The sequence below is a fragment of the Chiloscyllium plagiosum genome, chromosome 12 (assembly GCF_004010195.1).
Source record: "Chiloscyllium plagiosum isolate BGI_BamShark_2017 chromosome 12, ASM401019v2, whole genome shotgun sequence".
NCBI classification, from domain to species: Eukaryota; Metazoa; Chordata; class Chondrichthyes; order Orectolobiformes; family Hemiscylliidae; genus Chiloscyllium; species Chiloscyllium plagiosum.
The window spans coordinates 65,757,158-65,772,542 of record NC_057721.1 but is presented as its reverse complement, the minus strand read 5'-3'; the positions used below and the strand labels follow the sequence as shown (position 1 = coordinate 65,772,542).

Genomic DNA, 15,385 nt, shown 5'->3' with positions numbered 1-15,385 from the left:
GTGTGGACTTGTTGGGCCGAAGGGCCTGTTTCCACACTGTAAGTAATCTAATCTAATCTTTCCTACCCTACATCCAAGCAGCTATATTACATACCATATGCTTTTCTTAATAACCACTTCAGTTTTGGCAACAATTGTAGACTCCCTAGTGATGACGTTGCTCACAAAATGCATGTAAGATTGGTAAAAATTCCTTAATCAAGAGCTATGTTGCAAAATGTATGTTGTACTTGTTTTAGAAACATTTGAAACACCTGCAAACTGTATCCAGTATCTTCATCCTGTTTTGATATCCCTCTCCGCTATGTAACATTGTATTTGCAGATTGAAATCTCAGTTTTATTTTGAATATAAAAGTTTGATAGTTTAAAGGAACAGTGTCAGCTCTTTCTGAACTTCTATAAGTTATCATAACACAGCCTTACAAAGGCCCTCAAAGTCACAAGTTACATCCTACGAGACAGCAGTTATGACAAATTATTCCTCCTTACCTGCTTTACCTGCCCATACAGGTAACCACAGAACATAGAAGCGCAACAATCTGAAGCCCATCCATCCTACATGATTCCATTTTCCTCCATATGACTATCCAATGACCATCTGAATGCCCTTAAAGTTGGCGAGTCTACTACTGTTGCAGGCAGTGCATTCCACACCGCTACTACTGAGAAAAGAAACTACTTCTGATATCTGTCCTATATCTATCACCCCTCAATTTAAAGCATGCCCCTCATGCTAGCCATCACCATCTGAGGAAAAAATGCTCTCCCTGTCCACCCTATCTAGCCCTCTGATTATCTTTTATGTCTCAATTAATTCATCTCTCAACATCCTCTCAGCCTTTCCTCACAAGACCCTCCCTCCATACCAGCCAACATCCCACTAAATCTCCTCTGAACCCTTTCCAAAGATTCCACATCCTTCCTATAATGCAGAGACCAGAACTGTACGCAAAAATCCAAGTGCAGCTGCACCATAGTTTTGTGCAGCTACAGTAAGACCTAATGGCTCTGAAACACAATCCCTTTGCCAATAAAAGCTAACACACCGTATGCCTTCTTAATAACCCTATCAACCTGGGTGGTTACTTTCAGGGATCTATGGACATGGACACCTAGATCGCTCTGCTCATCCACACTACCAAGAATCTTACCATTAGCCCAGTACTCTGCATTCCTGTTGCACCTTCCAAAGCAAATCACCTCACACTTTTCTGCATTGAACTCCATTGCCAGCTCTGCAGCTTATCTACATCCCTCTGTAACCTGCAACATCCTTCTGCACTATCCACAACTCCTCCAACCTTAGTGTCAGCCACAAATTTACTAACCCATCCTCCTATGCCCTCATCTAAGTCATTTATAACAATGACAAACAGCAGTGGCCGCAAAACAGATCCTGGTAATACACAACCACTAACTGAACTTTAGGATGAACGTTTCCCATCAACCACTACCCTCTGTCTTCTTTCAGCAAGCCAAATTGCTAAATCACCCTCAATTCCATGCTGCCATATGTTCTGCATTAGCCAACCTTGGGGAACCTTATCAAACGCCTTGCTGAAATCCATATACACCACATCAACCACTTTACCCTCATCCACCTGTTTGGTCACCTTCTCAAAGAACTCAATATGCTTTGTGAGGCACGACCTACCCTTCACAAAACAGTGTTGACTATCCCTCAGCAAATTATTCTTCTGGAGATGATTAAATTCTCTCTCTTATAACCCTTTCCAATATTTTACCCACAACTGAAGGAAGGCTCACTGGTCTATGATTACCAAAGTTGTCTCTCCTCCCCTCCTTGAACAAAGTGACAACATTTGCTATCCTTCAGTCTTCTAGCACTAGTCCTATAGATAATGACAACAAAGATCAAAAGCCAAAGACTCTGCAATCTGCTCCCTGGCTTCCCAGAGAATCCTAGGATAAATCCCATCTAGCCCAGGGGACTTATCTGTTTTCACACTTTCCAGAATTACTAACACCTCCTTCTTGTGAATGTCAATCCCGTATAGTCTTCGTAGCCTGTATCTCAGTATTTTCCTAGACAACATTGTCTTTTTCCAGTGAGAATACCGATGAAAAATATTCATTTAGTGCTTCCCCTATCCTCGGACTCCATGCACAACTTCCCACAACTATCCTTGATTGGCCCTAATCTTTCTGGTCATTCTTTTATTCCTGACATACCTATAGAAAGCTTGACAGTTTCCCTTGATCCTACCTGTCAATGACTTCTTATGTGCCCTCCTGGCTCTTCTTAGCTCCCTCTTTAAGTCTTTCCTGACTAACTTGTAACTCTCAGTCACCCTAAGTGAGCCTTCACATCTCATCCTAACATAAGCCACCTTCTTTCTCTTGACAAGAGATTCAACGTCTTTAGTAAACCACAGCCACCTCGCTCGACCACTTCGCCCCTGCCTGACAGATATACACTTATCAAGGACACGCAGTAGCTGTTCCTTGAATAAGATCCACATTTCAATTGTGCCATACCAATCTCCCCCAACACCACCGCTTCATGACCCAACTGCATGAATCTTCCCATTCCGAGTTCCATGCCAAACAAGCTTGTTTAAGAATCACTTTAAATGGTGATTCATCCCACTTCTGCACCAATATATCTAGAATACCCCAAAGCCAACCATTTCTCATCTACATTCTGGATTAGTGGTGCTGGAAGAGCACAGTAGTTCAGGCAGCATCCGAGGAGCAGCGAAATCGTTTCGGGCAAAAGCCTTTCATCAGGATACTAACCCCTGGCAACATAATCCGAAAAGTAGAATGCCTGGTTTAGTATGGGCAAAATTCCTTGTCAGGATCATGTGCGAGGCTTTGGTTGGTTTGATGGTAGAAGACAGAGGGTGATGATGGAGATTTGTTTTTCAGACTATAGGCCAGTAGCCAGTGGTATTATGCATAAATCAGTGCTGGGTTCACTGCTGTTTGTTGTTTATACAAAAAGATTTGCATGAGAATAAAAGGAAGCTGGAGAGGCTGACACTATTTTCACTGCAGCAGAGAAGGTTGTGGGGTGACCTTATAGAAATGTATAAAATCATGAGGGGCATGGATAGGGTGAATAGCCAAGGCCTTTTCCATTGGGTTGGGGAGTTCAAAATTCAAGGACAGTTTTAAGATGAGAGAAGAAAAATTTAAACGTGACTTGAGGGCAAGCTTTTCACGCAAAGAATGGTTCACAAATGGAATGAACTGCTAGAGGAAGTGGTAGATGCAGGTACAGTTACAATATTTAAACGACAGTTGGAGAGTTACATGAAAAGGAAAAGTCTAAGAAGATATGGGTGAAATGCAGGCAAATGAGACTAGTTCAGTTTGGCACGAACGAGGTGGACCAAAGAATCTGTTTCTGTGCTGTATCAGAGATAATCAAAGGGTTAGATAGGGTGGACAGGGAGAGACCTTTTCCAAGTATGGGGACGGCAAACACGAGGGGATTCAACTTTAAAGTGAGGGGAGATAGGTATAAGACAGATGTCAGAGGTAGTTTCTTTACTCAGAGTAGTAAGGGTATGGAATGCTTTGCCTGCAACGGTAGTAGATTCGCCAAGTTTAATTGCATTTAAGTCGTCATTGGACAGGCATATAGACGTACTTGGAATAGTGTAGGTGGGATGGGCTTCAGATTAGTATGATAGGGCGGCGCAACATAGAGGGCCGAAGGACCTGTACTACACTGTAATATTCTATATGTTCTATATATGACTATGTACATGAATGACAAAGCTCAACTCCACTTCCTCTCTCAACTTTTCCATCACGGATGTCATGCTGTTTGCCCAACATCCATGACTTTGAGGTGCCAGTGTTGGATTGGGGTGGACAAAGTTAAAAATCATACAACACCACGTTATAGCATTAGTTTCCAAATAAACCTGTTGGACTATAACCTGGCGTTGTGTGATTTTTAACTTTGTCCAACATCCAGTGAGCAGAAATTTCCTCTGATGAAATGCTGGGAAGACCAAACCTATTATCTTTGATTCCTGTTACAAACTCTGTTCCCTAGCCATACTGATACTTGCTAAGATGATGAGAAATGGCAGATTTCTTTGAATTGGCTCCACCATCCATGAAGATTATGGCTGATTACATACATTTTCTTCACTTTCCCAGTCCATCCCAAAATTCCTCAATATCCTCAGTGCCAAAATATTTTTAGTTTCAATATTGTATCATCTCCCCAAGTCTCATCCACCACTGAATGAGGCAATATTGCTCGTCCGGAATTAAGCATTTCATTTTATATCCTCTGTTACGAAGACTACCTCCACAACTTTCGTTTTTAGCAGCTGACGAGCTGAGACAAGAGAGACATGGCATAGGGTCTGGTGTTGGCAGCGGCAAGGTGGTAGATGTCTCCCTTGAGGCTTGGTGTTGGCATGAATCGAGTCGGAAGACTGATATTTTGAACTTTTCAGTTCATTATTTTTCTAGTTATTTCCTATGACCTATAATGCCTGACTATTCATTTCTTTACTTTTCTAATTTTGTTCCCCTAAGAATTTTATGTTAGGTATCTGTACCCATGTACCTTTGCACCTAAGATGATGCTGTAATGGATCTGAATATGTGTGATAATAAAGCAAATTCAATTTATTTGTGCCTTTGTTACCTCTAGGCTCAACCATTCCAGTTTCCTCCAGGCTGCTCTCACTCTTGCCTCCTCTCAAAATCTTGAGCTTAAACCTTGAACTCAAAAATTCCCTTTATTCTAATTGGTCTCGTCTGTCCACATGGAAATTGTTCCTCTTGCAACCACTTCAGAATGCTTTCTTTTTCAGACAGGTGAATGGAATAGCTGCTTTATCCCTGCCCATTTCCTCTAGCTCTACAAAACCTCTATGCTCATCCAATTCTGGGCTCTTGCTGACAGACCCGGTCTTCTTCATCCCACCATTGAAGGTCATGCCAATGTTCATTTGATAAGATGCTATTTCAAAACATAATTTCACGACTTGAGTGTTCATTGGGTAGAGATACTAGAAATGGATAAAAGGATCGGTTACCTCAAATGAAAGCCAAAAGAAAAAAAGTGTGTTATTTTCAGATTGTCAAGCTGCTGTACGGAGTGTTGCAGAAATCAGGGCTGGGACCTCAACTATTTGCAGTGCACACAAATAGTTTGGATGAAAGGTTGGAATGCATGACAACTAAATGTGCCAATGGCCACTAACACAAGTAGGAGAGTAATCGCCAAGAGGACAAAGAATGCACGAACGGATACAGACTAGTTAAGCAAGTGGGGGAAAGTTGATAGTACTGAGAAACAGCAAAAAAAAAAAAAAATGACCATAGACATTTGCTGTACAGAACAATCTGGGTGCTCTGGTACATGGATCGCACATAATTAGTCTGCAGGTACAGCAAGTGACTGGCAAGATTAATGGAACAGAACATAAAAGGATGGCATTTTGTCAATTGTTTAGGGTCTTGATGAGATGGCATTTGTAGTCATGTGGATAATGCAGGCAAGCATTTTGGGGAAGTGCAGGCAGGAAACCAAAGTTGAACCACAATCAAGCCATAACTCTACTGCATGATGGAGCAGGCATGAAGAGCCATGGATCTAAATCTTATTTTAGATCAGCTGCATAAGAGCCAAACTCTAATTCCCTCCTAATTTTGCTCTGTTTCTTTACACTTACCTCTCAAACCAACATTGTTACCTCTCCTAATATCAGCTGATGTCATTCAGTCAAATGTTATTTGATAACTATCTGCATGAAGTGATTCAACATTTTACTACATTAAAATGGGTTATACTTTAGCTATGGTCATAGTTATGAGGAAGCTAAGGGCTCCTTTCAGAGAAACTATATTTCCATGGATCAGGTATCAGTTTAGCTCAGTTGGCTGGATTGTTGGTTTGCAGAGCAGCATGATGCTAGCAGCTTGGGTTCAATTTCCATCACTGGTTTGATGTTACCATGAAGGACTCTCCTTCTCAACCTCTTCCCTCACCGGAGGTCTGGTGGTCCTCAGGTTAAAAAGAGTAACAAATGTACAGCATGGAAACAGACCCTTCGGTCCAACCCATCCATGCCAACCAGATATCCCAACCCAATCTAGTCCCACCTGCCAGCACCCAGCCCATATCCCTCCAAACACTTCCTATTCATATACCCATCCAAATGCCTCTTAAATATTTCAATTGTACCAGCCTCCACCACTTCCTCTGGCAGCTCATTCCATACACGTACCACCCTCTGCGTGAAAAAGTTGCCCCTTCGGATTCTTTCATATCTTTCCCCTCTCATCCTAAACCTATGCTCTCTAGTTCTGGTCTCCCCCACCCCAGGGAAAAGACCTTGTCGATTTATCCTACCCACGCCCCTCAATTTTATAAACCTCTATAAGATCACCCCTTACCTCTGACGCTCCAGGGAAAACAGCCCCAGCCTGTTCAGCCTCTCCCTATAGCTCAAATCCTCCAACCCTGTCAACATCCTTGTAAAGCTTTTCTGAACCTTTTCAAGTTTCACAACATCTTTCTGATAGGAAGGAGACCAGAATTGCATGCACCAATGTTCTGTACAGCCGCAACATGACCTCCCAACTCCTGTACTCAATACCCTGATCAATAAAGTCATGTGGATAATGCAGGCAAGCATTTTGGGGAAGTGCAGGCAGGAAACCAAAGTTGAACCACAATCAAGCCATAACTCCACTGCATGATGGAGCAGGCATGAAGAGCCTATCTGCCTGCTACTCCACTTTCAAGGAGCCATGAACATGCACTCCAAGGTCTCTTTGTTCAGCAACACTCTCTCGGACCTTACCATTAAGTACCACTGTTAAATCACCACCAGATGCTTCTCTCTAACAAGAGAGCAGCCCCGATGGTCTGGTAAGACTGTGGTGACAACATTTCATGGATCTCAAAACTCCACAAGAGTGAATTGAACAAGATATGAATAATACATTCAGTGACAGGCATGGCAGTGCTGGAAAAGCACAGCAGGTCAGACAGCATCCAAGGAGCTTATGCCCGAAACGTCGATTCTCCTGCTTCTCAGATGCTAATTGACTGGCTGTCCTTTTCCAGCACTACACTCTCTACTCTGATCTCCAGCATCTGCAGTCTTAACTTTCTCCCAGTAACAGACAGATAAAGATGATCAATAATATTTGTTCATGTTAATATTTATATTCCACAGGGACTGATGGGATTAAAATGGCTGTAGCGTGTCACAATTATTCACGTATAACACTTAAAATAATTTCTTGGGCTATGCCATGGATCACGAGCACAGTATTTTCAAGAAGTAGTTAGTAATGTTGGATACATCTCTAAAGTGAGGCATTAAAATAATAGTTACCTGTTCACAAATTTATTCACAGAACTTACCAACACCCCAGCTACTATAGAAGCAACTGCATTTCTGCTTTCTCCCCAGTCAATACATTCAAACTCCGGCCAGCGAAAGTTGTCCAGGAATCCAGCCATCTTAAAACTACTGTTTAGACTGTATTCTATTCACTGGACTTCACCTTTCAGGTTCTGTTCAAGTTTCACTGAAAGAAAGAAATACACAATACCATTAGGAAAAATAATCACTCTGGCCTTGCTTCATTCATGAACAGAAACTACTGGCCAAATCCACTTTATAGCTGGACTAAATGCTGGATTTTCCCCATTCCCTGTATTCCACTGGTATTAGTTTGCATTCCAATCTGACGTTTGCTTCAGGAATTAAAAAAAACAATTTTCTCAAGTTGTAAAGTATCTACTTTTGTTCAGTTTTTATATCAGATAACTTGGAAGAAATGAATACAACATATTAATTCCATTTACAAAGTGCTACATTAACATATAGGCAAATTTACCCAGGCATGACAGAAGTTATATGCAGTCAAACATGCACAGTCCTGCTCATTAACATCTGTAGACCTCTACTAAACAGAATTATGATAAAATCATAAGATGCGGGAATCAATGTCAGCCATTCAGACCATCGAGTCTGCTTCACTAATGAGATGATAGTTGATCTGATATTCCGCATGCCACTTTCCTGCCTTTTCCCCATAATCCTTGATTCTCTTACTGATTAAAAATCTGTTCCATTTTAACCTTGAATATACTTACCTTGATACAATCTCAACAACTCTCTACAATAAAGAATTCCTGCAAAGAAATTTCTCAACTTTTAAATGGACAACCCTTACTGAGATTATGCTCTCTATTCCTAGACTCTCCCACAAGGAGAAACAACCATTCTACATTTACCCTGTCAAGTTCACCAAGCCTCGTGCTTCAAGTCTGTCACCTCTAATTCTTTTGGAATGTGCTTAATAACTTTGCCACAGAGGTTATTGAAGGATTCCATCGATTGACTACCTTCTGAGTGCTAAACCTAATTGAATTTGCAGAGCAGACTTTATGGAGTTTAATAGCCTACATCAGATACAACTAGGCAAAAGCTGAGGACTGCAGATACTGGAAACCAGAGTCTATATTAGAGTGGTGCTGGAAAAGCACAACAGGTCAGGCAGCATCCGAGGAGCAGGAAAATCAATGTTGTGGGCAAAAGCCCTTCATCAGGAATGGAGGCAGGGAGCCAGAGATAAATTGGGGTGGAGGGTGGCGTTGACTAGGGAGAAGGTAGCAAAGAGTAAAATAGGTGAATGGGATGGGGATGGAGGTAATAGGTCAGAGAGTAGGGGGAAGGTAGCAAAAGAATACAATGGGTGAATGGAGATGGGGACAAAGGTGATAGGTCAGAGAGTGGGGTGGTGCGGATAGGTGTGAAGGGAGGTTGGCAGGTAGGACAGGTCATGGGGACAGTGCTGAGCTGGAAGTTTGGAACTGGGGTAAGGTGGGGGGAGGGGAAAATGAGGAAACTTGTGAAATCCACATTGATGCCCTGGGGTTGAAGTGTTCCGAGGCAGAAGATAATGCGTTCTTCTTCCAGGCGTTGGGTAGTGAGGGAGTGGCTGTGGAGGAGGCCCAGGAGTGGGAGGGGGAGTTGAATGTTCAGGCACGGGACAGTGAGGTTGTTTGGTGTGGGTGTCGCAGAGATGCTCCCTAAAGCGCTCTGCAAGGAGGCGTTCCAGTCTCCCCAATGTAGAGAAGACCATATCAGGAGCAACGGATACAATAAATGACATTGGTGGATGTGCAGGTGAAAATCTTTGATGGATGTGGAAGGCTCCTTTGGGGCCTTGGATGGAGGGGAGGGCACAGGTTTTACAATTCCTGTGATGGCAGGGAAGGTGCCAGAACAAGAGGGTGGGTTGTTGGGGGACATGGACCTGACCAGGTAGTCACAGAGGGAACGGTCTTTGTGGATAGCAGAAAGGGGTGGGGAGGGAAATATATCCCTGGTGGTGGGGTCCGTTTGGAGGTGGCAGAAATGTCGGCAGATGATGTGGTTAATGCGAAGGTTGGTAGTGTGCAAGGTGAGGACCAGGGAGGTTCTGTCCTTGTTACAGCCACCCTCCCCTCTGACCTATACCTTCATCCCCACCTCCATCCACCTTTACTACCTTTATCCGCAGCTCCCCCCCCCCCCCATTTATCTCTCCACCCTGGAGGCTCCCTGCCTCCATTCCTGATGATTGGCTTTTGCCCGAAACATCAATCTTCCTGCTCCTCAGATGCTGCCTGACCTGCTGTGCTTTTCCAGCACCACTCTAATCTACATCAGCTACAATATCTTATGGGCTTATGATATTAAGACATGTGCTAAACAACAGAGACAGTGATTCTACAACAAATGGATGAGATCAAAGATCTGCAATCCGGCCACAAAGCAGTCAATGGTAGCAGACAATTAATCAACTAAACAAAGGTGGTGGTGTTACCCTCAATGACAACAGAACCCAGCATATCTGCACAAAAATATTCCAAATATCAGTTACCATCATCCATCAGAAATGTCAGGTGGACATCAATCCCAACTTCCTCTTGAGTCACGAACTTCACAAGTGCAAAAGTTTGATCAATTATATACATTTTCAGGATTGATCTCTTTACCTCCAAACTGAATACATCAAAGGATTGTAATACTCAATAGCATCCCAGCTTCAGTAATGAAAACTTGTCCTCCAAAATTACTATAACTCAGCCAATGTGTATGCTCCCGTACAACTGTAACACTGGTGAACAGGTGACAAAGTAGAAAGTTATCCAGGGTACTGTCCTGCTTCCAACCATCTTCAAACACACATTTTGACCCTCTCTTCATTTAATATGCAGTGGTCAGTTCTACGTGAAACTCTTCAGAAATTGAAGTTATCAGTGCACACGTGCAATAAGACCCTTGTCAAAATCAAGTCTGGGCTGTTAAGTTGCAAATAAAATTTGTATAAAACACATTTGGCCATCTCCATCAAGAGCATAGCCACCTCTTTGATGATTTTCAATTGCATTGCAGAATTCCTCAACACCACAAGAATGTTGAAGGAACCAGAATCAGAACTGGACTAGTCACAAATATAATGGCAAGAGATCAGAAGCTGGATCACCCTCTGATTCCCTGAAGCCATTCACTATCGACAATTCAGGAGTATGATGGAACACTTGCCACTTGCCTGGATAAGTGCAGCTTTAACAATACCAAGGAAGCTCAACACTGTCCAGGACAAAGCAGTGTCCTTTATTCAGTGGATTTGCCACTTAAACACTGACTCACTCTAACAGTAGCCCACTGACTCAGTAATGTTTGCCATTTACAAGATATACTGCAGCTCCTTTGACACCATCTTCCAAACCGATGACTTCATCTTCCAGAAGGACAAGTGCAGCAGATCCATGGGAACACCACCATGGCATGTTGCCCTCCAAACCATGTACTACTCTGACCTGAAACTATAATCGCCGTTCCTTGCCTTTTGTTTGGTCAAGATTATGGAACTGTTTCTACTTGTCTCTCTCATCCAGAATTGGAGAACTTTATCAATTTCACTTCCTCTGCTCTGCTCTCACCTTTATATGGTCCATCTGACTCCTCCCTTCACTTCCTCAATGTTTGTTTCCATTTCTGGGGTTAGACTGGCCACCAATATCCAATAACTATACACCTTCACACTCTGCTTTTTATAGCAAGACCAAAAGACGTAGGAGTGGAAGGCAGGCCATTCGGCCTATCGAGTCCACTCCGCCATTTAATCATGGCTGATGGGCATTTCAATTCCACTCACCTACACACTTCCCGTAGCCCTTAATTCCTTGCAAGATCAAAATTGTATCAATCTCTGCCTTGAAGACATTTAACGTCCTGGCCTCCACTGCGCTCCTTGGCAATGAATTCCACAGGCCCACCACACTGACTGAAGAAATGTCTCATTTCCATCCTCAATTGGCCCCTCTAATTTGAAGGCTGTGCCCATGGGCCCTAGTGAAACAACTTCCCAGCGTTCACCTTTTCCAAGCCATGCATTACCTTGTAAGTTTCTATTAGATCTTCCCTCAACCTTCTAAACTCTAATGAGTATAATCCCAGGATCCCCAGTCATTCATCATATGTTCGGCTTACCATTCCAGGGATCATCCGTGTGAATCTCTGCTAGATACGCTCCAGTGTCAGTATGCTCTTCCTGAGGGGTGGGGCCCAAAATTGGACACAGTATTTTAAATGGGCCCGAACTAGAGCTTTATGAAGTCTCAGAAGCACATCGCTGCTTTTATATTCCAACCCTCGAGATAAATGACAACATTACATTCACTTTCTTAATCACAGGCTCAACCTGAAAGTTAACCTTACAGAATCCTGGACTAGCAATCCCAGACCCCTTTGTACTTCAGCTTTATGAATTTTCTCAGTTTAGAAAATAGTCCATGCCTGTATTCTTCTTTCCAAAGTGCAAGACCTCGCATTTGCTCACAAATTTCAGCCATTTCCTGCACCACTCTCCTAAATTGTTGAAATCTTTCTGCAGCCTCCCCCCCACCTCCTCAGTACTACCTGCCTGTCCACCTAACTTTATATCATCAACAAACTTCGCCAGAATACCCCCAGTCCCTTCATTCAGATCCCTTATATAGAAAGTGAACAGCTTCTGCCCCAATTTTCCATCTTTTGTCTTGATCCTTTCTTGAACAAGGGGTTACAACAGCAATTTTCCAATCATCTGGGACTTTCCATGACTCGAGTGATTTTTGAAAGATCACAGTCAGTGCCTCCACTATTTCCTCAGCCACCTCCCTCAAAACTCTAAGGTGTAGCCCATCGGGGTCAGGAAATTTATCAATTTTTAAACTTTTTAGCTTTTCTAGCACTTTCTCTTTTGCAAAAGCTACCATACTCAAATGTGCCCCCGGCTCTCCTTAATTGTTGGGATATTACTCATTAGACATGTGAAGACTGACATAAAGTATTTACTAAGTTCTTCAGCTATTTCCTTATCTCCCGTCACAGACTTCCTGCATCAATTTGGAGTGTCCCAATTTCAACTTTTGCCTCATTTGTTTCTTAAGTATTGAAAGAAACTTTTACTATCATTTCTAATATTACTGGCTAGCCTCCCTTCATATTTGATCCTCTCCTTCCTTATTTCTCTTTGTTATCCTCTGTTTGTTTGTGCAACGTGGTTGCAAGGATGGTGTAGGAGGGAGGGCTTCAGGTATTTGGACAATTGGACTGCATTCTGGGGAAGGTGGGACCTGTACAAGCAGGATGGGTTGCACCTGAACCAGAAGGGCACCAATATCCTGGGGGGTAGGTTTGCTAGCACTCTTTGGGGGGGGGGGGGGGGGGGTTAAACTAATTTGGCAGGGGAATGGGATCCAGACTTGTAGTCCAGCAAGTAGGTTAGCTGTTTTTCAGGATGTCCAAGAATGTAGGGAGGCTGTGGAGAAGGTAGCACTGACAGGGAATACTTGCGGACACAGAGATAGGCTTAAGTGTGCATACTTCAACGCAAGGAGTATCAGAAATAAGGTGGGTGAACTTAAGGCGTGCATCGGTACTTGGGACTACGATGTTGTGGCCATCACGGAAACGTGGATAGAAGAGGGACAGGAATGGTTGTTGGAGGTTCCAGGTTACAGATGTTTCAGTAAGATTAGGGGGGGGTGGTAAAAAAGGAGGGGGGGGTGGCATTGCTAATTAGAAATGGTATAACAGAGGTTGAATGTCTTGTAAGGAGGAAGGAGGCGGCTTACATAAGGTTGAGGAAACAAGGTTCAGACAGAGCGTTGGAGGGATACAGGATAGCCAGGAGGGAGCTATCAGGATAGCCAGGCAGGAGTTTCTGTACTGTGTCTTCAATTACACCCAGAAACTCCTGCCATTGTTGCTCTACTGTTTTCCCCACTGGACTCTGCTTCCAGTCAATTTTTGTCAGTTCCTCTCTCATGCCCCATTAATTACCTTTATTTAACGGTAACACCATTACATCCAAATTTGCTTTCTGTTCCATTCTCCCAGTTTCACTGCCTCCATCGCATCTGTTCCAGTGGTGCCAGCTTCTACAACAGGGCTTCTAAAATGTCCATCTTCTTTCTCCCCACCACTAATTGACAGGGTCCTTGGCTGTATCCGACTCTTCTCCCATATGTCAGTCCTCACCCTTTCTCTTCCCTCTGGCAACACCAACAAGGTCACCTTGCCCTCATTTACCAACCTACATCCGAAGGATCATTAGCCAACTTGGGGGGGGAAGAGATGCTGTCAAAGGACACATTCCCGTCCCCTTACTTGTCAGCCTTCTTCAAAGCACCTTCCCATGCAATCGCAGAAGATGCGATACCTGTTCATTTACTTCTAGGTGAAGCAACAATTTGCCTGCAATTCACTCAATCTAGTTTTCTGTATTCACTGCTCACAATGTGAGGAAGTGAAATGCAGACGGAGCAACCGCTTTGGGGAACACCTACACTCGTGCAAAAAAAAAATGACCCTGAATTTCCCTTTGCCTGCCACTTCAACACAATACCATATTTTCCAGCCAAAACCGGTCTCAGGTTGTCTGCACCACTCCAGCAAAGTTCTGCGCAAGCTTCAAGAGCAGCATTTTATTTCCTGCATGGAGACCCTGCAGCCATCAGGCTTTAATAGAGTTCAATAATATTAGGGCCTGGGCACCTTTTCCCCATTTCCTTACCCCAACCCTCATACACCATGCCTTGACCAACATGGGCTAGTAGCACAACCAAGCTGTTGTCAGCTACTAATTCTCCCAGGCTGCCCTTTACCCATTCCTTTATGCTGTTCTCTCTGGGCTCCATCTTCACTTATCTTGCACCCAGCTTCAGCATATAAAGCAACCTTTTCCTATCTACAATCAGTTCACAGAAGGATCACTGGATACAAAACATGAACTCTGCTTTGTCTTCAGAGATGCTGCCAGACCTGCTCAGTTTTTACAGCAATTTCAGTTTTTGTTTCAGGCAATGCCAATGATATCCACATCCAATGAATAATAATACAATATAAATTGCATAATTAGCTCCATTTGCTGGAACGATGTTTGTTTTGATGATGCTAGAATCTATAAACACAAGGAATTGATTTTGCTTTTGCAGCAACTAATGAGAGAGATTAGGTGTGTCACGCCACAAGTGCTGTTTGGATATTGATGTTTGGCTACAATGGAAAACAGTGAAAAAATATTGGGTCTTATTGGCAAAACACAGTCTTTAATGTTGCTTAAGTAAAATTGGTTCCATTGGGATTTCTGTGCATAGTTTTCAAAGGAAGGATATTACTAACGTTTTCTAATTACAAGTTTATTTTTCTGCTCCTTGTTGTTTTCCGAAATGCAGCAAATTTTGGTCCTTAAAGCATACAATAGCCAGCAAATTCTCAAGCATCCAATAGTGCTTAATACTGTTAGACCCTCCCAGAAAGAAAATCCCTGTTCTAACAGGAAACAACTGCAACAAGACTTCAAGCACTTGACCTGCCCAAGTGCTTTCAAATGAATATGTATTGCAGACAACTTTATTGTCTCTGCTACAGGGAAATAATTCTACTTTACATTAATCTCAGTAAACAAAAGCTTCCACTGGAGGGAGAACAACAGAAGTTTTTTTAAGAAGAGCTACTAAGTACAAGAGTTTTGAGGCAATTGTAATATTTAAAATCAAATAAATTCCTTTTCACCAAGAGTTGATCAAAATGATAAAAGAAAGAGCGAGGTTTAGGTTCCATGCGAAGCATCAAAGTGATGAGGTTTGCTTCACAAAATAAATACTGTTAGTAAGCTAATACAAATCTATTTCTTGCTAAGAACACTGATATCAACCAAGGTCACTTTCCACTTGATATGAATGCATTTAGCATAGTTTTTGAAGTAGTAACAGGGGATTGAGGAGGGCAGAGTGGTAGATGTGATCTATAAACAGGATTCTATAAACAGGATGGTCTACACCTGAACCTGAGGGGCACCAGTATCCTTGGGGGGAGGTTTGC

At 42.8% G+C, this 15,385-nt stretch overlaps 1 protein-coding gene across 2 annotated transcripts in view; it reads right to left on the bottom strand.

The window, feature by feature from the left end:
* Positions 1-15,385, bottom strand: part of LOC122555366 (transmembrane protein 50B) — a 205,593-nt gene that overhangs the window by 49,078 nt on the left and 141,130 nt on the right. For both annotated transcript variants that reach the window (XM_043701300.1, XM_043701301.1), the window contains exon 2: positions 7,378-7,544. In XM_043701300.1, the coding sequence (XP_043557235.1) occupies positions 7,378-7,476 (99 nt within the window). In that variant the 5' untranslated portion in view covers positions 7,477-7,544. The remainder of the gene's footprint in view (positions 1-7,377; positions 7,545-15,385) is intronic.